This window comes from Oncorhynchus gorbuscha, linkage group LG04 (assembly GCF_021184085.1).
Source record: "Oncorhynchus gorbuscha isolate QuinsamMale2020 ecotype Even-year linkage group LG04, OgorEven_v1.0, whole genome shotgun sequence".
Lineage (NCBI taxonomy): Eukaryota > Metazoa > Chordata > Actinopteri > Salmoniformes > Salmonidae > Oncorhynchus > Oncorhynchus gorbuscha.
In genome coordinates, this window is record NC_060176.1 from 61,862,857 (window position 1) to 61,890,311 (window position 27,455).

Genomic DNA, 27,455 nt, shown 5'->3' on the forward strand with positions numbered 1-27,455 from the left:
TAATAAAAACCTGTCACTGCATAATAAACCATACGCTGCATAAATTGTAGTATGGGTAAACGATAAAGGTTATAAGTAATGATTCCAGGATGATGTGTAAATACCAGGGAGGGACACATTGCTTGACAGTGACAGAACCGAGCTAGCGCTGTCACTGACTGGGCAACGTAACGTTATGTCCCTGATTGGACATGCAGTAGCTAGCTTGATGCCGTGGAGACTGTGTGTGTTTGTTCATCATATATAGCTAACGAGCTAATATATAGCTAACCTTAGTCGTTGGTTTAGTCAGATACTACTGACATGGATTTCAACGTGAAGAAATTAGCTTCGGATGCAGGAATTTTTTTCACTCGAGCTATACAGGTAACTCATCTAACAGTAACTATTTTTTACATTAAATGTATTTCGTGTCTCCAATACATGTAACTAAATAACGTTACTAAAGTTACTGTATACTGTTGCTCGCTAGCTAATGTTCGATAACTAGCTAGCTGACGTTAGCTAGCGTCTGGCTTCAGTAAAAACTGGAAGCATCATTACATATCTGATTTATGCATATTTTCCAGTCCTTTAGCTAGATATTCGAAGGTTTCTGTGCCGTCTGCTATTGCCACTGGCACTGCTAGCTTTATGCTATCGACAGCTAACTATGTTTTGGCTAACAAACGTTCGCTATCTAACTTAGCTATGTTTTTGAAAAAAACATTACTTTTCTGTTTCGGGTACAGTCAGTGTATCTATATAAAAACTGGAGGCATCATTACATATGATTTAGCATATTTGCCAGTACATTAGCTAGATATTAGAGGAAGGTTTCTATGCCGTCTGCTATAGCCACTGGCACTGCTAGCGAAAACAGCTACCTAGCATCAAGCTATCTACTATAGTTATGTTTTCGAAAAACTCTGCTTTTCGGTGTCAGGTACAGTCAGTATCTATGGGGTCAGACGAACTTTCGCGCCCTCACCCCTCCAAAATGCCAACGCAAGAGATATCTTTCATTATTGTAACTGTGTAACAGGTCATGATGAAAATCTCCCCAGGGAATGACAGTCAGACTGATTTCCTAATGACTATGTTGCACATAAAGCAATGGATGTCTGCTCAGCCAATAAACTAAACTGAATACACTTTCTATCTTTGTATCTGAACCCATTGGCAGAGGATACTGGGAATGGGAAAAGACTGGTGAAATATTAGATGGGGAAACTAGTAGGTGTATAGTTTCATAGCCTATGAGGACTTGGCATTTAGTTGTATGCTTTCCAGTAGCCTATGAGGAGACCATGACATGAAGTGCATCCCCAAAACCAGTGATAATGATGCTGCTTCTGGTGGCATGGCATAGGGCAGTTCCATGGGCACCACGTGAAAGTTGATGTTGAGTTGCTGCAGTAGGCCTTGTTTACTGAGAACTGAAGGTTGATGCTGTTGTTTCTTTTGCCAAAGTTCACAGGGGAAAAGTTTGGACAGGTAGAGAAGACTGAGCTGGATGCCCACTTTGAGAATTTGCTCAGCCGTGCTGATTCCACTAAAAACTGGACAGAGAAAATCTTCAGGCAGACAGAGGTTCTGCTGCAGCCCAACCCCAGTAAGGCCCAGCATACAAACTGAACTGATCAGGACAGAGGCCTCCAACTCTCACCACCCATCCCTGCTTAATGCAAACACCCATGCACACACAGGATAGTTAACCAAAAACACATCAATTGAAAACCGCTTCAAATACTTCAGATCAGTTTTTTTAAAATGTGAAACATGGTGGTCAGGTTACATGGTGATGGAGTGCTAACCTGTGCCTTTCTGATTCTCCATGCTACAGTTGACAACACTGGTGAGTATCTCTGTCGTGCAATCTTTTCATCCGTGTGGTCTATAGTTCCACAGACAAGTGTTACGATGCTGTATTGGGTGTTTTCAAGGATGAGTCTTTTGTGAAAACCTGTTGTTTAGCCTATCCTCTATTGCAAGTAGTACTTATCAGTGAGCAGCTCAACAGCTGTGTCCATTAGCCACAAAGGACAATGACTCAGCACTGCGGGCCTGTGGGTAACATGCAGAAATCAATTCCCATGTTAGTCTCTCTACTAAGTAGGCTGTCCCAGAAAAAATATGTAATCTTGGTAGACTGAGTCATCTGTTCTTTCAACCAATCGATTGGTTAACATTTAAAAATTCGTATTTTTTTCCAAATATAGACACCCTGTGTTTGAATAAAATCAACTATGTGTAGGCTAATGAGCTTGACTAATGCTTTAAGCCTCATCCCGCTGCTGCTGGCCTTAGCAGATTATGCCATTAAGCTCTTAAAGTTGCCGGTAATAGGCTACACTAGCGGTCGGCAACCTTTTTTCTTTTTGGGGTGCCAAGTTATCCTACCATTTCTACTGATCTGCGTGGAAGTTATGATTTTAATATGCAAATTTTTGTGGAACACGTTAATTTAATTTATAATAGTCTTCATAACTCAAAATCAATGTTGTGGTTAATCAAAATTCTAAATGAAAATGATATGAATCAAAAAGTAACTTCTATTGCCAATATGTAAAAATTGCCAACAAATAAAAACATTGCAGCCTGCAGGTAGAGAATATTCTGATGAAAATAAATATCCTATAAATCATATTGGCTATCTGCAAGGAACTTGAAACATTGTATCAACTATTTATTAACTTGGTCCAGCCCAAAGCTAGTGCTAGCAAACTTGCAACATTATATAAAATATTCTGTGTCCTCTTAGAGTTTCCTGCCCCAAACAGACACAGTTGTAGGCTATTTTGCGCAAGGGATAAGAAGTAATCAGGTAGGCCTATTTTATGTTTCCACCAGATCAGAGCATGACATTTTCCCCCCCTTTTCATGCTGAGTGGTAATCGAAATGGAGAGAGCTGAAAATATTTTTCAAATAGGGCACGTATAGGAACTGTTGTCATTTTCAGTGGATGTAAAAACAGACTTTGTTTACTTGCTGTTTTGAGGTGAAGAAAAGATGACTTTGAGAAGCTCCACCGGGATGGTGAGTTAAGACAATCAGAAATGGTGTCAGATCCCCAAATGGGCACACTTCTATGCAGTCCTACATTTGCACACAGGCCATGTAGACTAGTCCTACTTCTATATGCATAATCGGGTGCGTTTCCCAACTCAAGATTGACAGGAGCACTCCAAACAAAAGACAATGAATAAAATGACTACTCGTAATTGTAATGAAGTAAACCAAAACGTTTTCTTACAAGTGTAGCCTAGGTTGTGCACTCTGCAAACAACGTGTCCAATGACAACGGTAAGACTGTAATAATAATATATTGAATGCTAGCAGAAATGACCATAACCAAGCAAACATTGTAGATTAGAAATTACAGGAACTAATGGTAAATGTACTACTAGTGATACTGGTGTGCCATTCCCATGGCCTCCGCAATGGATTATAGTCCTCTCAGACAGGCGTGAATCAGACGTGTCTCATGTGACAATTATTCAGTATATTTTTTCCACTGCTCGACTAAAAAACATCTTGGTCGACCAAACAATCGACCAGTCGACTAAATGTAGTCAGCCCTACTACCAATGCTAGTTATTTTCATTATCTGAGTGAAATAACATTTATTTCCATGATGACTTCATTCAACACCTTATTCCCACAATTTTGAATTACAATACTGTACATTCTCATACTGGGCATTGACTTACTTTGCTTTGGCATTCTCCTCTCCCACCAATTTCCATTTTCAAGTTTCATTTGATGACTATTTTTGGCCAGTACTCTCTTGAAGCAGGCCCGTTCTTTCTATCTGCAGGTTCCAGGATTGAGGAGTTCCTGTATGAGAAGCTTGACAGAACGGTTCCCTCCAGACCAAATAATGAAGAACTGCTGGGTCATTACATGCAAGATGCGGCAAAAGATTTTGGTCCTGGAACTCCATATGGTGAGTGTGACTCAAGCTTTTTGTAGGGCAACACGGTATTTCCAGGTGGTATAGAACTGTTTTTTGTTGTTGTATAGGATTGGCAAGTGATAATACAATTTGAGAGAGGAAACTGAGGCCGTGTCTTGGGCCCCAGTCAAATCCAATAATTTCACCTGATGATCTTACTCAATACATCTCCTCTCTGTGCTCTCTCCCTCATGCAATCCCTAAGAATGACTCGAACCATTTATGGTACAGTGCCTTCAGAAAGCATTCACAGACCTGGACTTTTTCCACATTTTGTTGTTACAACCTGAACTTAAAATGGATTCAATTTAGATGTTTTGTCACTGGTATACACACTATCACATAATGTGAAATTGGAATGATGTTTGTAAAAGTTTTAAAAGACTCAATAAGTATTCAACCCCTTTGTTATGGCAAGCCTAAATAAGTTCAGGAGTGAAAATGTGTTTAATAAGTTGCATACCTTATATATCCTACACAAAACATTGGTTCAGCTGACATGAATTATCCTCCCTTCTCTGCAGTAGCTGTCGTACTGCTAGGTAGCTTTTCTGGCTTGTGCTATAGCCAGACTAATGTTAGATATTAGAGGAAGGTTTCTGTGCCGTTAGCTATAGCCACTGGCACTGCTAGCTTAGCAGAAGTTTTTGCCTTTCGGTTTCAGGTACAGTCAGTGTATCTATGCGATCAGACATGACCTTTCATGCCCCCACCCCCAACAATACCAATGCAAGAGATATCTTTCATTGTTGTGACAATGTGTAACAGGTCTTGATGAAAATGTCCCCAGGGAATGACAGTCAGATTAATTTCCTAATGTCTATTGCATTTAAGCAATGAATTGAGCAATGAATGTCTGCTCAGCCCTTAGAAATTATATTCAGTTGAGTTTTTCTTTGTATCTGAACCCATTGGCAGAGGATACTTGGAATGGGAAAAGACTGGTGAAATATTAGACAACTAGCAGGTGTATTGTTTCATGGCATATAAAGGCTTGGTATTTAGTTGCATGGTTTAATTCCCCCAAACCAGTGATAATGATGCAGCTTCTAGTGACATGGCATAGGGCAGTTCCATGGGCACCATGTGAAAGTACAATGATACACAGAAACAGTGGAAGGTCACTATTGATGTTGTGTAACTGCAATAGGCCTTGTTAACAGAGAACTGAAGGGTGATGTTATTGTTTCTTTTGCCAAAGTTCATTGGGGACAATTTTGGACAAGTAGAGAAGACTGAGCTGGATATGCTTAACAAGTCACAATAAGTTGCATGGACAAACTCAGTGTGCAATAATAGTGTTTAACATGAATTTTGAATGACTACCTCATCTCTGCACCCCACACATACAGTTGTCTGTAAGGTTCCTCAGTCGAGCAGTCAATTTCAAACACAGATTCCCACAAGACCAGAGAGATTTTCCAATGCCTCGCATAGAAGGGCACCTATTGGTAGAAGGTTTTTTTTTTTAAATGCAGAAATTGTATATCCCTTTGAGAATGGTGAAGTTATTAATTACACTTTGAATGGTGTATCAATACACTCAGTCACTACAAAGACACAGGCGTCCTTCCTAACTCAGTGGTGATATACAACACATTACTGCGGAAGCAGGCTGCATCATGTTATGGGTATACTTGTAATCGTTAAGGACTGGGATGTTTTTCAGGATAAAAAAATTAATGAAATCGAGATAAGCACACGCAAAATCTGATTGTCTGCTTTTCACCAGACACTGGGAGATGAATTCACCTTTCAACAGGACAATAACCTAAAACAAGGGAAAATCTTCGTTGGAGTTGATTACCAAGAAGAGTGAATCTTCTTGAATGGCCGAGTTACATTTTTGACTGAAATCTACTTGAAAATCTATGGCAAGACCTGAAAATGTTTGTCTAGCAATGATCAACAACCAATTTGACAGAGCTTGAAGAATTTTGAAAGTAATAATGGGCAAATTGTTGCACAATCCAGGTGTGGAAACTCTTGCAGGTTGTGTGTAGATCAGTGAATTATTATATGTATTTTTTTTAATCCATTTAGAATTCAGGCTGTAACACAACAAAATGTGGAATGAGTCAAGGGTTATGAATACTTCCTGAAGGTACTGTATATCCATGTGAGAAAACATCACCGTATCTAGACTCTATGCTCTTTGTCCAAAAGTGTGTAGTGTCACTCTTCCCAAAGCCTTTGCTTATACTGATGAGTTCACCCTAAAGTGAGTGAGCAGTGAGATTGGTGATCAGGGCTGTTGTGAGCATTAGTCAATTAATCTCCTCCCGCCCCTTCACTCCCCTGCGGTCCAGCCTGTCTCATATATCTGTCTGCCCAATAAATCACCTTCTGGCAATCCTGAGGATCAATAGTGCTCTCTCTCTCTCTGTTGTTCAGAGTTGGCTCTGCAGGTTTGGCTCTGCAACGACAACCTTAATGCATAAAGTTTATGCACATATTAGATTATTAGGTTGTCTCTCTGTGGAGCTTTTCCCCTTCAGTTGGAGAAATGTAACTTCGTCACAGAGACCTGAGTGATGGGTCATGTACAGATTTATTTAGGGCTCTGCAGACCTGTTTAGCTAGGAGGTGTTTTATAAATTAATTCAGCTAATTTGGAATGGAAAGCTCATGCCAATAAATCCACATTGGCTTTTTTCCAAGATAAAAATGCACAAATACAGTAGCCTATACTCACGGTTGGGTAGGTTACTTTCTAAATGTAATCTGTTACTAGTTACCTGTGCAAAATTGTAATCAGTAACGTAACTTTTGTTTTGCACAAACTCATCAATGTAATCTGATTACATTAAGTTACTTTTAAATTACTTTCCCCTGAAGAGACATTAGAAATAGGCAAAAATGTATGTTACCAATTGATCTATTGCAGTTTACATAGCTGGCCATATATGTATGTTACGTTTTACTTTATGGGTTGGTTATGTAAGCTTCTTCTAACCCATCGCTTTCTACTACATATAATAATACAATTCAATTATCTTTATCATAAATAAATATCATTTATAAGTCCAAAAATGGATGTAGCAACTATAGATTTCCCCTTTAAGTCTATCAAATGTGTGAGGGTTTGAGCATGTGTCCATTAGGCCTATGAATAAATAAATAAAATATCAGCATGAATTCGATTGAACAATAAAAGCCCCACTTTTATTCAATAGGCTGGGATCCGGACTATGCAGCTGTTACGAGCACATTTTCACTGGCTGTTAACTGGTTTCAAAAACAATGATTGATAGGCAGTTTAAACTTCTTGAATTCAACCATTATTGGGTTCAAATACACATTTAGATTTGAGAACTAACATCCACAATCCGTAAGGCGCAAATAGCTAAATGAGAGAGCAGCAGTGTGATTCAAGGCGCAAGTTTAAATTTGTTCCACCTGAGCGAGTCAGAGACCACTATGATGACACACCAAATGAGTTTGATGGATCGGGGAAAAGGGCAGGAATAGGCTTTTATAGCTTGGACTGTAACCTACGTCTTCCAATGGTGCGATTCACACTGCTGCTCTCTCAATTAGCTATTTGTGCCTTACGGATTGTGGATGTTAGTTCTCAAATCGAAATGTGCTGTCAATGTGCTATGTAGATACCAATAATAAGTGATATCCGTATCGCTGTAGACAACAATACTTCTGTCATCCTTACCTCCAAGCGTTTATTCAAGTTGGATAAACTTTGGATGCCGACAGCAGTCGCACCATTGGAAGACAGCTTGGACTGTAGCCTACAAAAGCCTATTCCTGCTATTTTCCCGCGATCCATCAAACACATTTGGTGTGTCATCATAGTGGTCTCTGACTCAATCAGGTGGAACAAATTTAAACTTGCGCCTTTTTTCAATGTTGGTTTGAATGTCATTGAGAACAGAGACGTGTCAAATATTTATTTTTTGCAAACATCCTTTCTGAATTTAAAAGTAATCCTTGAAGTAATCATCTAGTTTTTCAAAAGTATCTAATCTGGTTACAATATTTTTGGTGGTAACGGATTACAGTTACCATTTTTTGTAATCCCTTACATGTATTCTGTTACTCCCCAAACCTGCCTACACTAAGCAAGTTACGTTTATACGCTGTAATTCCCTCCTCATGAGAGAAACAGGCATGTTTTAGTGATTTTGAAATAATTTGATTTGTAATGAATTAATTTGTACACAGGTTATTCTGTTCTGTAGCTAGGCATAAATGTCAGACATCTTTGGAACCGTGGAAGAGCAAGACATCAATCCCATTCTCTCCTCTCCTGCCATAGCAACTATTACTAGATGAACACTCTGTTGCTTTAATCAGGCCTTTAGTGGCCTGTTTCTCAGTGGTGGCTTTTAGTGATGCAGCCTTCCGTGTTGATGGGTGGAGAGCCACTATGTCAACATAGTTTTTCGAACAGCAAAGATGTGGAGAAAAACCTTTCCTCAGTATTAGAATGCGGTCTGTCCATGTTTGACACAGATTTGCATACTTCAAATTCTGCTAGTATAGGCCTTTTTGATGCTATAATCATTGCTCTGTGTTGTTATTCATTAGATATTCCCTTGAGGTCTGTAATCTAGTCTTTTACATCTGGGGAAACAACAATGTTAAAATGTTGAATTTTGAGTTTTGTTGTTTTGGTAAAAGTCATGTCAAGAATGTCACAGTGTCTAGAGGTTCCGTCAGTGTGGCCCTCCCCCTCTCTTTGCAGGTATATTGTAGTTGGCCAAGGTTCTCCCACACTCTATCTCAGCTGCAGTGCATTCATTATTGATGCACTGGGTGTTGCTATCTAGATGGAGCTCTGAATCTACACTACTACACCTAAACAGCAGGCTTTGTGGGGTAGGGTCATCAGGGCATTGATAGACAGTTGGTGAAGGGGCGTTTGTGCCATAGATTACTGGGATGGGAATAGCCTAAATGTTTGCTACAGGTTGTATTGAGCTACCATGTCCTATTGGTCTAGACTTTGTCTGTTTGTATTCTTCTGATAAGTAATATGTCATTCCTCTGATAAGTACGTCTTCTGATAAATAATGTCATTCATAGTTAATAAGTCACTGCTAGGCCTATATTTCACATATATTGTGTGTGTGTGTGTGCTGCTGTAGGTAGCACCCTGATCAAAGTAGGTGATTGTGAGAGGAGACTGGGCAGTGTACAGAGGGAGTTCCTACAGACCTCCGCTATCGGCTTCCTCACCCCACTCAGGAACTTTCTGGAAGGAGACTGGAGGACCATCTCAGTGAGTCTGGCTATCTGGCCTCAGAGGGACATCTTGGGATTGCATGCAGACCAGTGTGTAGACCAGGATTTAATACAATGCTAATCAACACCTTTGGGTTTAGTTTTCTACTTATTCCTATATGGATGTAGCAGAGTTTTTTTAGGACCTAGCCAATTTAACCCCACACATACAGGCTACATTTATGTTGTGCAGAGAGTTGCTGATCTTCTCCTCCCTGTCTCAGAAAGAGAGGCGTCTCCTGGAGAACCGCAGACTGGACCTGGACTCTTGTAAAGCACGGCTGAAGAAAGCCAAATTAGCAGAGTCCAAGGCTGCGGTGAGTATACTCTCTCCCTGTTCCCCTTTAGCTGCATCATGTAGCTATGAGTCTACCCTCCTCTTCCTGTTTCCCTTCAGCTGCATCATTTAGCCATGAGTCTACCCTCCTCCACCTCTTCCTGTTCCAGTTCAGCTGCATCATGTAACCAGGCTCCAATTCAGCGTGAACTGCTACTGCTAACTAACATCTATCTCTGTTCTAATTATGTTCACAGTGTGAGGGAGAAGTGAGTATTAGTGTAAAATATTGTCCACTTTGGTTATTTCCCCCCACTTTTTTCTTTCTGACATGCTCTGCCCATTTTCTCATTGGCACTTTGAAATCCAGTTGAACGCATGTGAGAAGCCAAGAGAGCGAGAGAAGACTTTCACGTTCTTTTGAAAGTGAAAGAAAGGATCTTGTGGCATGGTACACTGGAGCAAACCCATATGACCCTAGAGCAGTGGTATTCAAACTTTTTCAGCAGGGACCCAATTTTTTTACCATCAGAATTTTTGGGGACCCCACCTCAAATGTAATGACACAATCATAAAATTACGATTTTTACATCTGTGTGGTGTGTGTGTGCCGTGCCTACGGAAAGTTACAGCCTTATTCTTAAAATGGATTAAAATAAAATATTTTCCTCATCAATCTACACACAATACCCCATAATGACAAAGGAAAAACAGCTCATTTAGAAAAAATGAACAGAAATACCTTATTTACATAGGTATTCAGACCCTTTGCTATGAGACTTGAAATTAAGCTCCATTGCATCCTGTTTCCATTGATAATCCCTGAGAGGTTGCTACATCTTGATTGGAGTCTGTGATTTGGTAAGGCATGTCAGCAAAATGTGTCTCAAGGGAATTGTCTGTAGAGCTCCGAGACATTAGTTCAAAGGCACGGATCTGGGGAAGGGTACCAAAACATTTCCCACAGCATTGAAGGTCCACAAGAACACAGTGGCCTCCATCATTCTTAACCTGTTGCGACGAGCCATCCCGGATCCGGGATCGTGAATACAGCCTCAAGCTCATTACCATAACGCAACGTTAACTATTCATGAAAATCGCAAATGAAATTAAATCAATATGCTAGCTCTCAAGCTTAGATTTTTGTTAACCTCTTGCGCTGAGCCATGCCGGATCCGGTAGCATAATCATAGCCTCAAGCTCATTACCATAACGCAACGTTAACTATTCATGAAAATCGCAAATTAAATGAAATTAATATGCTAACTCTCAAGCTTAGCCTTTTCTTAACAACACTGTCATCTCAGATTTTCAAAATATGCTTCTCAACCATTGCAAAATAAGCATTTGTGTAACACTATTGATAGCTAGCGTAGCATTTAGCGTTAGCATTCAGCAGGCAACATTTTCACAAAAACCAGAAAAACATTCAAATAAAATGTTTTCTCCATCACGTTTGGGTAAGAACCCCCGTAAATTAAGTCATTAAAACGCAAACTTTTTTCCAAATTAACTCCATAATATCGACAGAAACATGGCAAACCGATGTTTAGAATCAATCCTCAAGGTGTTTTTCACATATCTATCGACGATAAATCCACCGTGGCAGTTGACTTTCTCTTCTGAAGAAATGGAACGCACATGGACCTAGAGATTACGCAATAATTTCGACACAGGACACCAGGCGGACCCCTGGTAAATGTAGTCTCTTATGGTCAATCTTCCAATGATATGCCTACAAATACTTCACAATGCTGCAGACATCTTGGACGAACGGCAGAGAGCATAAGCTCGTTCACGGCACATTCACAGCCATATAAGGAGACGATAGAAAAACCGAGCTTCAAAAATTCTGCTCATTTCCTGTTTGAGTTTCCTCTTGGTTTCGCCTGTAGCATGAGTTCCGTGGCACTCACAGATAATATCTTTGCCGTTTTGAAAACGTCAGAGTGTTTTCTTTCCAAAGCTGCCAATTATATGCATAGTCGAGCATCTTTTCGTGACAAAATATTGCGCTTAAAACGGGCACGTTTTTAAATCCAATAATGGCATAGCGCCCCCATAGGTTGAAGAAGTTAAATTGAAGGAGTTTGTAACCACCAAGACTTCCTTGAGTTGGCCGCCCTGCCTAACTGAGCAATCGGGGGAAAAGGGCCTTGGGTAGGGAGGTGACCGAGAACCCAATGGTCACTGACAGAGCTCCAGAGTTCCTCTGTGGAGATGGGAGAACCTTCCAGAAGGACAACTCCACAAATCAGTCCTTCATGGTAGAGTGGCCAGATGGAAGCCACTCCTCAGTAAAAGGCACACGACAGTCCGCTTGGAGTGTGCTGTAAGGCACCTAAAAGACTCAGAGCATGAAAAATAAGATTCTCTGGGCTGATGAAGCATGATGGTGGCAGCATCATGCTGTGGGGATGTTTTTCAGCGGCAGGGACTAGGAGACTAGTCAGGATTGAGGCAAAATACAAAGAGATCCTTGATGAAAACCTGCTCAGGACCTCAGACTGGGGCAAAGGTTCACCTTCCAACAAGACGATGATCCTTAACATACAGCCAAGACAACACAGGAATGACTTCGGGACAAGTCTCTGAATGTCCTTGTGGCCCAGTCAGAGCCCGGATGTGAAACTGATCGAGCAACGCTCCCCATCCAACGTGACAGAGCTTGAGAGGATCTGCAGAGAAGAATGGCAGAAACTCCCCAAATACAGGTGTGCCAAGCTTGTAGCGTCATACCCAAGAAGACTTGAGGCTGTAATCGCTGTCTAAGGTGCTTTAACAAAGTATTGAGTATAGGGTCTGAATACTTTCAGTACTGACTGCATACATATTTTTTTGTTTAAATATTTTTTTAACCTTTATTTAACCAGGCAAGTTAGTTAAGAACAAATTCTTATTTTCAATGACGGCCTAGGAATAGTGTGTTAACTGCCTGATCAGGGTCAGAACGAAAGATTTGTACCTTGTCAGCTCGGGGATTTGAACTTGCAACCTTTTGGTTACTAGTCCAATGCTCTAACCACTAGGCTACCCTACATACATACAGTTGAAGTCGGAAGTTTGCATACACTTAGGTTGGAGTTATTAAAACTCATTTTTCAACCACGCCACAAATTTCGTGTTACTATAGTTTTGACAAGTCGGTTAGGACATTTACTTTGTGCATGACACAAGTTATTTTTCCAACAATTGTTGACAGACAGATTATTTCACTTACAATTCACTGTATCACAATTCCAGTGGGTCAGAAGTTTACATATAATAAGTTGACTGTGCCTTTAAACAAAGATCATACATTTTGGAGAAATGTCCTCTGGGCTGATGAAACAAAAATAGAACTGTTTGGCCATAATGACCATTGTTATGTTTGGAGGAAAAAGGGAGAGGCTTGCAAGCTGAAAATACTATCCCAACCATGAATCACAGGGGTGGCAGCATCATGTTGTGGGGGTGCTTTGCTGCAGGAGGGACTGGTGCACTTCACAAAATATAAAGTATCATGACGAAGGAAAATTGTGGATATATTGAAGCATCATCTCAAGACATCAGTCAGGAAGATAAAGCTTTGTCGCAAATTGGTCTTCCAAATGGACAATGACCCCAAGCATACTTCCAAAGTTGTGGCAAAATGGCTTACGGACAACAAAGTCAAGGTATTGGAGTGGCCATCACAAAGCTCTGACCTCAATCCCATAGAACATTTGTGGGCAGAACTGAAAAAGAGTGTGCGAGCAAGGAGGCCTACAACCTGACTCGGTTACACCAGCTCTGTCAGGAGGAATGTACCAAAATTCACCCAACTTATTGTGGGAAGCTTGTGGAAGGCTACCCAAAACATTTTTATTCAAGTTAAACAATTTAAAGGCAATCGTACCAAATACTAATTGAGTGTATGTAAACTTCTGACCCACTGGGAATATGATGAATGAAATAAAAGCTGAAATAAATAATTCTTTCTACTATTATTCTGACATTTCACATTCTTAAAATAAAGTGGTGATCCTAACTGACCTAAGACAGGGAATATTTACTAGGATTAAATGTCAAGAATTGTAAAAAATTGAGTTTAAATGTATTTGGCTAAGGTGTATGTAAACTTCCAATTTCACTATATATACATACACACATATTGGGGAACCCACTGCAATTCCCAGTGGGGTTGCAACCTCGACTTTGAATACTACTGCCCTAGAGACAGCACAACTGAATAGTACACAAAATCATTTGTAAAATGGAACAGAAGTGTCTTTAAATTGGACCAGTGTATGGGTGCAAAATGACTAACTGCATCCAATTACCAAGTTCATCCTCCTATTAAAATCACAAAGGGCTTTTTGAGACCAGTAGTGAGAGGAATGGCCCTGTCCCATGTGAGTACAGATGACTTGGTTTAAACGTTCTGTTTGGTAACATGCTTGCCCAATTATACCATGTCCAGTGAATGTCTACCTCCACATCACATTCCCAGCTCCCACTCTCAGTGAGAGCATTTGAAATGTTAAGATGTATGGCTGTTTTTTTCCTTCAGGTCAAAGATCTAATTTGATACGGTATGTTTTCTTGATAGCATGATTAAATAAACCGATATACAGAACTCCGTAAACACATTTTATTTTGATTGTAGACTAATTTCAAATCAGACCTTTGAGACCTGTATGCATGGTGATTGCCACATGAAGGCATGCACATTTTTCAAAATGTTTGTTTAGCGTACTTATTTATTTATTTCCTGCATAATATTTGTATTTTAGAAGTACTTAAATTACATTAGGATTTGGCCAGCCCAATGTAATGATTAAGAAGTCAATTGAGAGTAATTTACTGTATTTGATTAGATAATGTATTGCCCTCTGAAAAGGAAATTATTTTCCACAGACCTCAACATTTTACAGAAACTGTACATAAAAGATCAAACCAACTTATCACCCATTCCCAGACATAACATTCACAGTTTCTTCTTCCTTGCTCCATATATGATAGATTAACCTCAGTGACCAGACGACCGAAACTATTCTCCAGGTATACTGTAGGCTACACATTCCTATAGGCTACTGCACACATATTTGTTTTAAATCCAGCACCTGGTTTGTTTGGGGATAGAATGAGATGATGGCTATGACAATGACAGGCTGTGTACACATCTCTCATGCTGATGTGTTTATTTACACGTGCTGCATGGTCGTCGTCCTTCTAGTGTAACATGCCTTGGGACTCCAGGCAGTAGATGTGCAGCACAGGAGGTTGATGCCAACTTAATTGGGGAAAACGAGCTTGTGGTAATGGCTGGAGCAGAATAAGTGGAAACCATGTGTTTGATTTCATTCGCTCCGGTGCAGCCATTATTATGAACAGTCCTCTCCACAGCAGCGTTCACTGATATGAGGGTGAAGAAAGATATTTGTACCATTCCAGGGCTCTATAGTGGGACCATTTTACTCACATATGTGCCTAAATATTTTGCTTTGGGACCTGGAATGTTTACATTGGAACACCAGTGTGCCTAGAAAAAGTAAGGATTTTAGCTTTAATATCTGAAATATTTTTCTTTGTGCTCCTACATTTCTTTGTATGCACATACATTTTTCAACTTAGGCGTGCACACGTGCTCCTTGTAAAAAAAGGTCAGCGTAGAGCTCTGCAGTCTTTGATTGGCCAGTGCTCGCAGAACAGACGTCTCATATCATCAAGATAATAACAAAGGGTTTAGTTTTCGCTATGTGTGCATCCCTGTCACATGACTCTCTTATACTTTTGGTTTTGTTTGTCCTTTTGTTTTTGTTTGGTGCACACCATACTGTATGTGTAAACTGCTCTGCCGTGTCTGTAGGCTGTGCCTGATTTTCAGGAAACCAGGCCCAGAAATTATGTCCTCTCTGCCAGTGCATCTGCGGTAAGGAGCTTAAACAGCCAGTCCACTCTACACTAACACTGTACATGTAGCCTACTGTCACTCTACAAATTCTATGGTATTTCTTCATATCACCAGATTGTTTCCTGCATAGTAATCCATTATCTATGTGGTACTTGACTTATCACAGACAACAGTCTAATTTCCCAGTCACAATGACCAGAAGTAGGGCAAAGAAAGCACTTCAAAGGTGTTATACTTCAATTGATCCAAATAAAATGAACTCTGAATGCAGGACCAAAACATTTGGAATATGCTTTCTTTTGAATGCACCCCTGGGTTGAAAATCTATTTCTTTACTGTCATCAGTCTCAATCCAATCTAAGAATGTGTGTGTCTCCCCTGTGATGTCATCAGAATGTGTCTCTCACTCCCCCTCTCTTGTTGCCCTGCCGCTTTTCAGCTCTGGAGCGAGGAGGTGGACAAAGTGAGTATGATGTGTTTGGACACCCTCCTCTTCCTGTACTGTATAAATAAGTCATATCTTTACTCCTAGTGAGCTTTGTTTCTAGGTAAAGTGTCTCTCTTTTCACAAGTTATCACCTTCAGAATTCACAAGAACAAAACAGCTGATAATGGAAAATGGGGGCTGTAGTATTTCATGATACCGCTCTCTGTTTGTTTTGGTTGTTCTGTAGGCAGAACATGAGCTTCGAGTGGCACAGACCGAGTTTGACAGACAAGCAGAGGTCACACGGCTTCTGTTGGAGGGCATCAGCAGTACACACGTGAGTCATGAGGTCAAACTTGTAGAGTGGACCAACATGACCACTACACATGGCCACTCTCTTCAGCATATGCACTGTTTACCAGGTAATAAGTTAGGGATAATCAATAAGGGGCTCTATGGAAAATAATGAACGATGTGGAAGGTGTGTTAGTGCGGCGTGGACTGACCTTCCACAGAGTTTCATTATTTTCCAGAAAATGCATAGAGCCCTGAGTTGATTATCCCTTTATACCATCATTTAACACATTTGCAGCAACATCTTTTAAAAATTTGCAGGTAGAAATGTGTTCAACATCCACTAAAGTAGGTAGCAAGGTTACTAGATAGCTACAGTAGTTGCCTTGGCAACCAAACATACTTACTGGTTTTTGCTAACCAAACAATCAGTCCTATCTTGTTATTATGAATTAATAACATATTGAAAATCGAATTCAACCGTGTCAATAATGTTTTCAATTTGACTTTTGCCTTCAAAAGCAGCTCAAACATAGAACATGTAAGACTGAACTATAGCTATTGAATTCTACTGTACTGATATACCGTGCATTATAGGGAAATAATGCATGCACCAGAATGCACTTCAAGCCAATGAGAAACGAGTATTCAACAATGCCATGGTATAAACTGTTTTAATATGGTGGGGACAGGGTATGTTGAGGGGGACCAAGTAACAACTGTGTTATGTGTTTTGGGTATGTTGTCTGTAGGTGAACCACCTGCGCTGCCTGCATGAGTTTGTGGAGGCACAGACAGCCTATTACAAGCAGTGTCACCTGCACATGCAGGACCTGCAGAAAGAGCTGGACAGGTGAGGACTGGCTCTGGGTAGATGCACAACTTTATATTGGACATACTAGCATACTTAGCTGGGCTGTCTAGATCTAGCTTTTATTTGCTGCAGTGTTTGCTATTGAAATGGATGTAAGCTGTTTATCAATGACCATCTCCACTATTATCTCTTATGTTCTCAGTTCCAATGGAGATGTGTAAGTAACATTTGATGACAATTACAGTTGAACTCACCATTACTCAACATATTTTTGTTAACCGTTAGTAAAGTCTGATTATTCCCCAGGGAATGTGCTGTGTACCTTATGAATGTCTTCATTCCCTAAACCTCTGCAGGTTTCCCAATGCGTTTGCTGGTAACCCAGGCCACTCCATGGCCTCCGGTGGCTCCTCTCCCCTGGACCCTGCAAGCGCTGTGGAGACAGACACGCTGAAGATCGAGGAGGTGCAGGCGCCTGCCACAGGCACACGCAAGGCCAGGGTCTTGTACGACTATGATGCTGCCGACACCAGTGAGCTATCCCTACTGGCTGACGAGGTGAGCACACAAACACGCACACAGAATTCTACCTGCACACCCGTCATTAGTTGAATCAGGTATATCCGTGCAGTGCTATAATATGTAGTATGGTGGGCAGGAAACGGTCTACAGTCTTGAAACAGCTAGGACTAGATGGAATATACAAGATAGCGCTATTTTGTATTTTTTTGTGTTTAACTTATTCTGTACATAATGTTTCTGCCACTGTCTCTTTATGACTGAAAATAGCTTCTGGATATCAGAACAGCAATTACTCACCTCTAACTGGACAAAGTTTTTTTTCTTTAACCTCTTGCTCCTACCTGACACGCAGGCGTCCCATCTAGACATCTGGAAATGCAAATGCGCTACGCTAAATGCTAATAGCACTCGTTAAAACTCAAACGTTCGTTAAAATACACATGCAGGGTATTGAATTAAAGCTACACTCGTTGTGAATCCAGGCAACAAGTCAGATTTTTAAAATGCTTTTCGGCGAAAGCATGAGAAGCTATTATCTGATAGCATGTAACACCCCAAAAGACCCGCAGGGGACGTAGACAAAATAATTAGCATAGTCGGCGCTACACAAAACGCACAAATAAAATATAAAACATTCATTACCTTTGACCATCTTCTTTGTTGGCACTCCTAGATGTCCCATAAACATCACTATTGGGTCTTTTTTTTCTCGATTTAAATTGGTCCATATATAGCCTAGATATCGATCTATGAAGACTGTGTGATCAACGAACAAAATAGCGTTTTATAACGTAACGTCATTTTTTAAAATTAAAAAAGTCAACGATAAACTTTCACAAAACACTTCGAAATACTTTTGTAATGCAACTTTAGGTATTAGTAAACGTTAATAAGCGATCAAATTGATCACGAGGCGATGTATATTCTATAGCTGTACGTCTGGAAATAATGTCCAGGTAAATCTCAACCAAAATATCCGGTCGGAATCCGGAAGAACTGCGCTGCCTTGTGTCTGTTTGACCAAGAAACAAATTGTAGGCAAATGACAAGACTGTTGACATCGTGTGGAAGCTGTAGGTATTGCAACCTCGGTCCCATTTAATGTGGTTCACGTTTAACAATTGGTTGAAGTGGCGCGTGGATATATTTTCCCATTTTCAGTGATCAGATTTTCCTGCACTTTTCGATGAAACGCACGTTCTGTTATAGTCACAGCCGTGATTTAACCAGTTTTATAAACGTCTGAGTGTTTTCTATCCACACATACTAATCATATGCATATACTATATTCCTGGCATGAGTAGCAGGGCGCTGAAATGTTGTGCGATTTTTAACAGAATGTTCGAAAAAGTAGGGGGTAGGAGTAACAGGTTAACCTCTAGTGACACCGCATCCCGTGAACGGGACCGTTGTCATCATCTGACACTAATTAGCATAACGCAACGGACAAATATTCCTAGAAAATATTCCTATTCATAAAAATCTCAAATGAAATATATTGAGACACAGGTGAGCCTTTTGTTAATCACACTGTCATCTCAGATTTTCAAAATATGCTTTGCAGCCAAAGCTAGACAAGCATTTGTGTAAGTTTATCGATAGCCTAGCATAGCATTTTGTCCAGCTAGCAGCAGGTAACTTGGTCACGGAAATCAGAAAAGCAATCAAATTAAATCGTTTACCTTTGAGCTTCGGATGTTTTCACTCACGAGACTCCCAGTTAGATAGCAAATGTTCCTTTTTTCAAAAAATATTATTTTTGTAGGCGAAATAGCTCCGTTTGTTCTTCACGTTTGGCTGAGAAATCGCCCGGAAATTGCAATCACGAAAACGGCGAAAAATGTTCCAAATTAGCTACATAATATCGACAGAAACATGGCAAACGTTGTTTATAATCAATCCTCAAGGTGTTTTTCAAATATCTAATCGATAATATATCAACCGTGACTGGTGGCTTCTTAGTAGGATAGAGAGAAACAATGGCCGCATTTGTCCTTTACGCACCAAACACTCTGAGAGACTTCAGCTGACCACTGACGCAATGTTGACGTTCAGGCTCATTTTTGAAAATAAAAGCCTGAAACTATGTATTGTGACACTAGACACATTAGGGAAGCCATAGAAAAAGTAATCTGGTTGATAGCCCATGATAGCCCAGCCTTCTAAATAAGAGTCCCTTCCTGTTTGGATTTTTCTCAGGCTTTCGCATGCAACATCAGTTCTCTTATACTCACAGACAATATTGTGAGAATATTGTGAGTATTCTATCCTAAGCTGTCAATTATATGCATATTCTAGCATCTTGTCCTGACAAAATATCCCGTTTACCACGGGAATGTTATTTTTCCAAAAATGAAAATACCGCCCCCTAATCACAAAAGGTTAATGAGTCGAACGCAAAGGATTTACTGCTGATACCATGCCTAAATCCCCGTAATTCGCATGAAGAGGAGATGCCGATACAGGGTACGCAGTTCCGGGTGCCTTGTGAGAAATTGTCGGCAAGTGAGTAACCCGTCTCTATCATCCGTCCAATCATTGGAGAATAAACTGGATGAGCTCAGTTCGAGACTATCCTACAGGGACAATAAAAATGCTAATATCTTATGTTTCACCGAATCGTGGCTGAACGACGACATTGATAATATACAGTTGACTGGGTTTTCCATGCATCGGCAAGACTGAACGGCTACCCCCAGTAAGACGAGCGGTTTGTCAATAAGTCTTTGTCAATAACAGCGTGATATCTCATGTTTAAGAAGTCTCAAGATTTTGTTCGCCTGAGGTAGACAACGTCATGATAAGCTGTAGACCACACTATTTACCAAGACAGTTTTCATCTATATTTTTCGTATCTGTCTATTTACTGGCACTGCCCGCACTCAACAAGCTGAATAAGGCCATAAGCAAACAAGAAAATGCTCATCCAGAGGCGACGCTCCTAATGGCTGCGGACTTTAATGCAGAAAAACTTAAATCTGTTTAATATTAAACTCGTTTCTACAAGCATGTCACATGTTCAACTAGAGAAAAAAAACCTCTAGACCACCTTTACTCCACAAAGACGCATACAAAGCTCTCCCTCACCCTCCATTTGGCAAATCTGACTAATTCTATCCTCCTGATTCCTGTTTACAAGAAAAAAACTAAAGCAGGAAGTACCATTGGCTCACTCAATATCGAAGTGGTCAGATGAAGCCGATGCTAAGCTACAGGACTGTTTTGCTAGCACAGACTGAAATATGTTCAGGGATTCATCCGATGGCGTGAGGAGTACACCACATCAGTCACTGGCTTCATCAATAAGTGCATTGATGACGTCGTCCCCACAGTGCCCATACGTACTAGAGGTCGACCGACTACGATTTTTCAACGCCGATACCGATTATTGGAGGACAAAAAAAGCTGATACCGATTTAATCTAACGATTTTAAAAATGTGTATATATACAGTGGGGCGAAAAAGTATTTAGTCAGCCACCAATTGTGCAAGTTCTCCCACTTAAAAAGAGGAGGCCTGTAATTTTCATCATATGTACACTTACACTATGACAGACAAAATTAGAAAAAAAATCCAGCAAATCACATTTGTAGGATTTTTAATGAATTTATTTGCAAATTATGGTGGAAAATAAGTATTTGGTCAATACTTTATATACCCTTTGTTGGCAATGACAGAGGTCAAACATTTTCTGTAAGTCTTCACAAGGTTTTCACTGGTATTTTGGCCCATTCCTCCATGCAGATCTCCTCTAGAGCAGTGATGTTTTGGGGCTGTTGCTGGGCAACACAGACTTTCAACTCCCTCCAAAGATTTTCTATGGGGTTGAGATCTGGAGACTGGCTAGGCCACTCCAGGACCTTGAAATGCTTCTTACGAAGCCACTCCTTCGTTGACCGGGTGGTGTGTTTGGGATCATTGTCATGCTGAAAGACCCAGCCATGTTTCATCTTCAATGCCTTTGCTGATGGTAGGAGGTTTTCACTCAAAATCTCATGTTACATGGCCCCATTCTTTCCTCTACACGGATCAGTCGTCCTGGTCCCTTTGCAGAAAAACAGCCACAAAGCATGATGTTTCCACCCCCATGCTTCACAGTAGGTATGGTGTTCTTTGGATGCAACTCAGCATTCTTTGTCCTCCAAACACGACGAGTTTTTACCAAAAAGTTATATTTTGGTTTCATCTGACCATATGACATTCTCCCAATCTTCTTCTGGATCATCCAAATGCTCTCTAGCAAACTTCAGATGGACCTGGACATGTACTGGCTTAAGCAGGGGGACACGTCTGACACTGCAGGATTTGAGTCCCTGGCGGCGTGGTGTGTTACTGATGGTAGGCTTTGTTACTTTGGTCCCAGCTCTCTGCAGGTCATTCACTAGGTCCCCCCGTGTGGTTCTGGGATTTTTGCTCACCGTTCTTGTGATAATTTTGACCCCACGGGGTGAGAGCTTGCGTGGAGCCCCAGATTGAGTGAGATTATCAGTGGTCTTGTATGTCTTCCATTTCCTAATAATTGATCCCACAGTTGTTTTTCTTCAAACCAAGCTGCTTACCTATTGCAGATTCAGTCTTCCCAGCCTGGTGCAGGTCTACAATTTTGTTTCTGGTGTCCTTTGACAGCTCTTTGGTCTTGGCCATAGTGGAGTTTGGAGTGTGACTGTTTGAGGTTGTGGAAAGATGTCTTTTATACTGATAACAAGTTCAAACAGATGCCATTAATACAGGTGGAGGACAGAGGAGCCTCTTAAAGAAGAAGTTACAGGTCTGTGAGAGCCAGAAATCTTGCTTGTTTGTAGGTGACCAAATACTTATTTTCCACCATAATTTGCAAATAAATTCATAAAAAAATCTACAATGTGATTTTCTGGATTTTTTTTCTCATTCTGTCTGTCATAGTTGAAGTGTACCTATGATAAACTACAGACCTCATCTTTTTAAGTGGGATAACTTTCACAATTGGTGGCTGACTAAATACTTTTTTGCCCCACTGTATATACACATTTTTTGTAATAATGACAATTGCAACAATACTGAATGAACACTTATTTTAACTTAATATAATACATATTATGGGCTTTTGGATCGGTGTTCTTAAGGTGATTCCACAGGTTGGTGGTATTTTTTGATTTAGCTGTTGCTGACCCCATGCTTACGTCTTTATCACAAATAGAAACCTTGCTTTCCCTGGTGCCAATTCCATGTAATAGTCCCACACTGGTGCTCTGCTTTTCTCTGCCATCTGTAAAACACACACAGCTCTGAAGTGACAGCTTAGGAGACAAATACTGTCAACTATTTGAATAAAAATAGAGTTTAAGTTACCTGTGATGAATGTTGAAAACAAACTGTAATTTCTATATGCAGGAAATCCTATTTTAATAATGGACATGGTAAGAATTGACTACCAAAGTGCGAGTCATAATTCCCATGACACCTTCTAACAAAATCTGAAAAGCGGTTCCTTCATTCATTTATTCCATAGGATATTTTTAGATTCACTTAAAATAAGGTCTGTTTCATGTAGACTTACACCACCTTGCCAATTTTATAACTCTGATCAATATTTGCTAAATATAAGTGAAGATCATTTTTTTTGTAGAGTGGATTTATGAAAATATTTTGACAAACGTTACCTTATCCTAGTGAGATTTACACGGGTCTCAAAACGCCGAGGCGGTTTAAGCCTGAACGAAACAGACCTTATTTGAAGTAGATCAAGACATTCTCTATGGAAGACATGAACGGTAAAATAACGAAGGAACCCCTTTCAAGTTCAGTCGCAAGTTATTACAGGAATTATAACGCGTCAACTATTTCTCTCTAAACCATATACCTTTGACTATTACGAGCCTGCTGCTGCCTACCACCCCTCAGTCAGACTGCTCTATTAAATATCAAATCATAGACTTAACTATAATAAACACACAGAAATACGAGCCTTCGGTCAAATCCGGAAACTATCACCTCAAACCAAATGTTTATTCCGTTCCGTATTTTATCTAATGGGTGTCATAATTACGTAAAATTCTGGCAAATTAGTTCAAAGAGCCAGTTGGCCCAAACTGTTGCATATACCCGGACTCTGCATGCAATGAACACAAGAGAAATGACACAATGTCACCTAGTTAATATTGCCTGCTAACCTGGATTTATTTGAGCTAAATATACAGGTTTAAAAATATATACCTGTGTATCGATTTTTAAGAAAGGCATTGATGTTTATGGTTAAGTACAGATTGGAGCAGCGACAGTCGTTGATTGATTGTTTTTTACAAGATAAGTTTAGTGCTAGCTAGCAACTTACCTTGGCTTACTGCATTCGCGTAACAGGTAGGCTCCTCGTGAGGCAGGTGGTTAGTGCGTTGGACTAATTAAGTGTAAGGCTGCAAGATTGGATCCCCCGAGCTGATAAGGTAAAAATCTGTTGTTCTGCCCTCTTCCTAGGCCGTCATTGAAAATAAGAATGTGTTCTTAATTGACTTGTCTAGTTAAATAAAGGTGTAAAAAAATCATCAGCACCCAAAAATACCAATTTCCGATTGTTATGAAAACTTGAACTCGGCCCTAATTAATCGGCCATTCCGATTAATTGGTCGACCTCTAGTACATATATACCCCAACCAGAAGCAAAGTATTACAGGCAACATCCACACTGAGCTAAAGGGTAGAGCTGCCGCTTTCAAGGAGCAGGACTTTATCCCGCTATGCACTCCGACAAACCATCAAACAAGTGTCAATACAGGACGAAGATTGTATGGCATCCATTCAATTACATTTTCAACCCATCCTTGACCAAGTCTACATTAGGAAGCTGTTCTTAATATTTTGTACACTCTGTGCATGTTATTATTTTGTCTTTTCCCAGCTCATCACAGTTTACACAGTGCCAGGCATGGACTCAGACTGGCTGGTGGGAGAGAGAGGGAACCAGAAAGGGAAAGTGCCTGTCACATACCTGGAGCTGCTCAGCTAAAGAAATAAATTGAAAGATGCACGCTTGCAACATTGCACTCATATGCCTTCAAACATGCTGACGTTGACAAATTCAACCAAACACACCCACATGCTGTACGCACACGGACCACATTACATCATTGGTGAATATGAAGGCAAATGCACAACATTGAATACGGAGGAATAGTTACCATCACAACTCGGCCGAAAATTCTGAAATGTAAGATATTTACTTACTGAAATGCCCTGTATTATTCAGGCTTTGATGACCTTTGGTGACCTTTCATAGCTGTGGAAAAAGCTTCATTACAGCCTGCCCACACACACTTGCACCTGTTTTAGACATCTTTCCCAAATCCATTATTTTTATGTGGAACATTCCATACACCCTGTGCACCTCTCGTTAGTCCACATTCCTATATTGTCATTTTCCTGGACACCTCTACCACTACCTGGCACTGAAACATTTCATGGCCGTATGCCCTGCTTAGTGACTAACCAGAAATTGAAGCACTCATACAGCGCCGATTTGAAGCACTCCTAGTCTTTTACTAACTGCCTTAAAATAATGGGAGAGAGGCTGTGTCCATCTGCTATAACTCATAGAATGTATTGGACACACTGCAATGTTCACACTCCAGTTTGCCTGTTCGCTGAGGACACTTATTTTGAAGAGGACAAGCCAGATCTTACACAGAACATACATTTTGGCATGCAAAACTGTAACTTATTTAAGTATCTGTGGTGAGTTCTATTCCCATTTGTGCCCCTTTTTTTAGTTTGCTCTTTTTGCTGTTCTGTTTCTTTAACATGTCATTATTCCTTCAGTTGTCTTTGTATGTTTTTAGTTGAATTGTTTGATCCGATGTTGTCTTTTCTGTGATAGTCTGTGTCTTCAGGACAGGACCTAGGCTGCTACATGTGCTACTGGCAGTAGTTAGTCAGACTACTCTGCTCAATGCAAAGCCTCGGTCTTTCTTGTAATCAGAATTTTGATGCCTGTATATTTATTTCTCATAGACCTTTTAGTACCAAAGCAAACTTAAGTATGCATGCACTCTGTCATGGTTTGTGATGCTGTGACTGTTTTGCCCCTTTTCTGCCTTTTACTGTCAATGTATTTGTCTGTTCCCAAGCCATGCTGGGTGAATGCGTAGGATGTAATAAAAAATATGCTTTGGACACAATCTAGTTTGTGTGGTTTGTCAGTTCAGGTTCTTAATCTAATATTCTGGTGTAGTAGTCTGTCGGATTGGAAGTAATCATTATTTATTAAATACAAATTCAAACTTTGTCCATTCTCGTACTGGTAATTACAACACGCTCTCTTTTTACAATATTTTCTGACTACTGCATCAACATGTTCATGCGTATAAAGTATTTTAATCTGGCATTAATGTAATGATTTCATTTCAAATAAACAACTCAAGAAATATCGCTTAGACCCATATTATTATTATTTTTTATTTTTTTGCATTTTCCAATTAAGAACATTCAAAACAAAAGTGAAAAGATATTAGACAACGATAGGACAAAGTGACAGTAACAGACAAACAACAAAAATAAATGATAGTTATAAACAAACATACAATAATAAAAAATAACGAGACATTGGATCACCTGCCGTAGGCTACATAATCTACATTACGTGTGAAACATTATGTGAGGATTATATATAGATTCAATCAATGAGATGTGGGGGGAGATTCTCCATATAGTCAAAAGGTTGCCAAATTCTGTCAAATGTCTAACTTATTCCTCAAGCAGTATGTGATTTTCTCCAAAGGGATACAACTATTAACTTCCAAAAGCCACATTGCAACTGGCAGGGAGGAATCCAATTTCCATTTAAAGGCAATACATTTCTTGGCAATCGCTAGCAATATTTCTGTTAGCTTTATAGTATGGCTTTGCCTAAGATTGGTGTTAGTAAAGTTACCCAGTAGACAGACCTCCGGGTCTAAAGGGAATGCAGCCCCGTGAATTGAGGATATGGTATCGTATACCCCCTGCCAGAAACCGTGTAGTTTTGAACACTGCCAAGTGGAATGGAGGAATGTTCCTTCATCTGAGCCACATCTAAACCATAGGGAGGAGATATCTGGGTTGAACCTGTGCAGTCTAGATGGGGTGATATAGAGCTGATGGAGGAAATTAAACTGGATCAGTGTCAGGACCCGGTTACGAACCAGGGTCTCCGGAGTGAGAAACAGTCACTAAACCAACTGAGCCACGAATAGTCAGCAGAACCCAGAAGATGAGGCAGACACAGCAGTACTTGAGACGGTGTATTTAATGAAGTAAAAAGTGAAGTTCTTCAGGAAAACATGTAACTCCACAACCTCAAAAGGAATTCCACAAGAACAAAGGTAATCCTCCAAGACAAAAAAGGTAAATCCACAAGGTGGAAGGTATAGCACAAAAAGCCTCAAAAGATACTCAAAAACAAACAAACAAGAACAAAAAACAGAATTCCACAAGAGAGTCCACCGGGATCACCAAGAGTTCACAGAGTACTAGGGCTGGGTGCTAACATACAAACACTGAGCAAAGAACTGAGTAAAACAAAGGGTTTAAATACAATCAGGGGAAATGAGGCACAGGTGCAAATAATAATGGGGATCAAGGGAAAACAAAAGGCACAATGGGGGCATCTAGTGACCAAAAACCAGAACAACCCTGGCCAAATCCTGACAATCAGTCTGTATCTGGAGTAGAATGTGGATGTAACCCCATCCCTGCATAGGTCACTCCATAGATCCTCATCAAGATCAATACCCAGATCTCTCTCCCATCTAAGTCAGGGTTTATCTAGCCCAGGCAGTGTTAGTCCTGACATAAGAGCATTGTAAACACGGGAAATGGTCTTGAACAGTGGTTGGTCTGCGTGGCAGAGTTGTTCAATAGGTGACATCTTAGGTAGGTTCCATTGTCCCTTGAGTCACTGTGTTATTGACTTGTTAATTGTTTACTCCATGTGTAACTCTGTGTTGTCTGTTCACACTGCTGTGCTTTATCTTGGCCAGGTCGCAGTTGCAAATGAGAACCTGTTCTCAACTAGCCTACCTGGTTAAATAAAGGTGAAATAAAATTAAAATAAACCCTAA

The 27,455-nt window shown here is 40.2% G+C and overlaps 1 protein-coding gene across 4 annotated transcripts; it reads left to right on the forward strand.

Annotated features, from left to right (window-relative positions):
- The first annotated feature begins 31 nt into the window (after nucleotides 1–31).
- LOC124034438 (endophilin-B2-like) lies at nucleotides 32–25,530 on the forward strand. Of its 4 annotated transcripts, XM_046347652.1 has the most exons (14): nucleotides 32–366; nucleotides 1,453–1,594; nucleotides 1,826–1,837; nucleotides 3,801–3,929; nucleotides 9,044–9,177; nucleotides 9,404–9,496; nucleotides 9,714–9,725; nucleotides 15,287–15,349; nucleotides 15,771–15,794; nucleotides 16,006–16,095; nucleotides 16,805–16,905; nucleotides 17,069–17,083; nucleotides 17,223–17,424; nucleotides 24,260–25,530. In XM_046347652.1, exons 1-14 carry the CDS (start codon nucleotides 304–306, stop codon nucleotides 24,365–24,367), a joined length of 1,188 nt encoding a protein of 395 aa, XP_046203608.1. In that variant the 5' UTR covers nucleotides 32–303; the 3' UTR covers nucleotides 24,368–25,530. The 4 variants fall into 4 exon arrangements, with proteins under 4 accessions (XP_046203608.1, XP_046203611.1, XP_046203609.1 ...); XM_046347655.1 differs by lacking the exon at nucleotides 9,714–9,725 and having other exon boundaries at nucleotides 38–366; XM_046347653.1 differs by lacking the exon at nucleotides 1,826–1,837 and having other exon boundaries at nucleotides 44–366.
- Nucleotides 25,531–27,455: the final 1,925 nt, after the last annotated feature.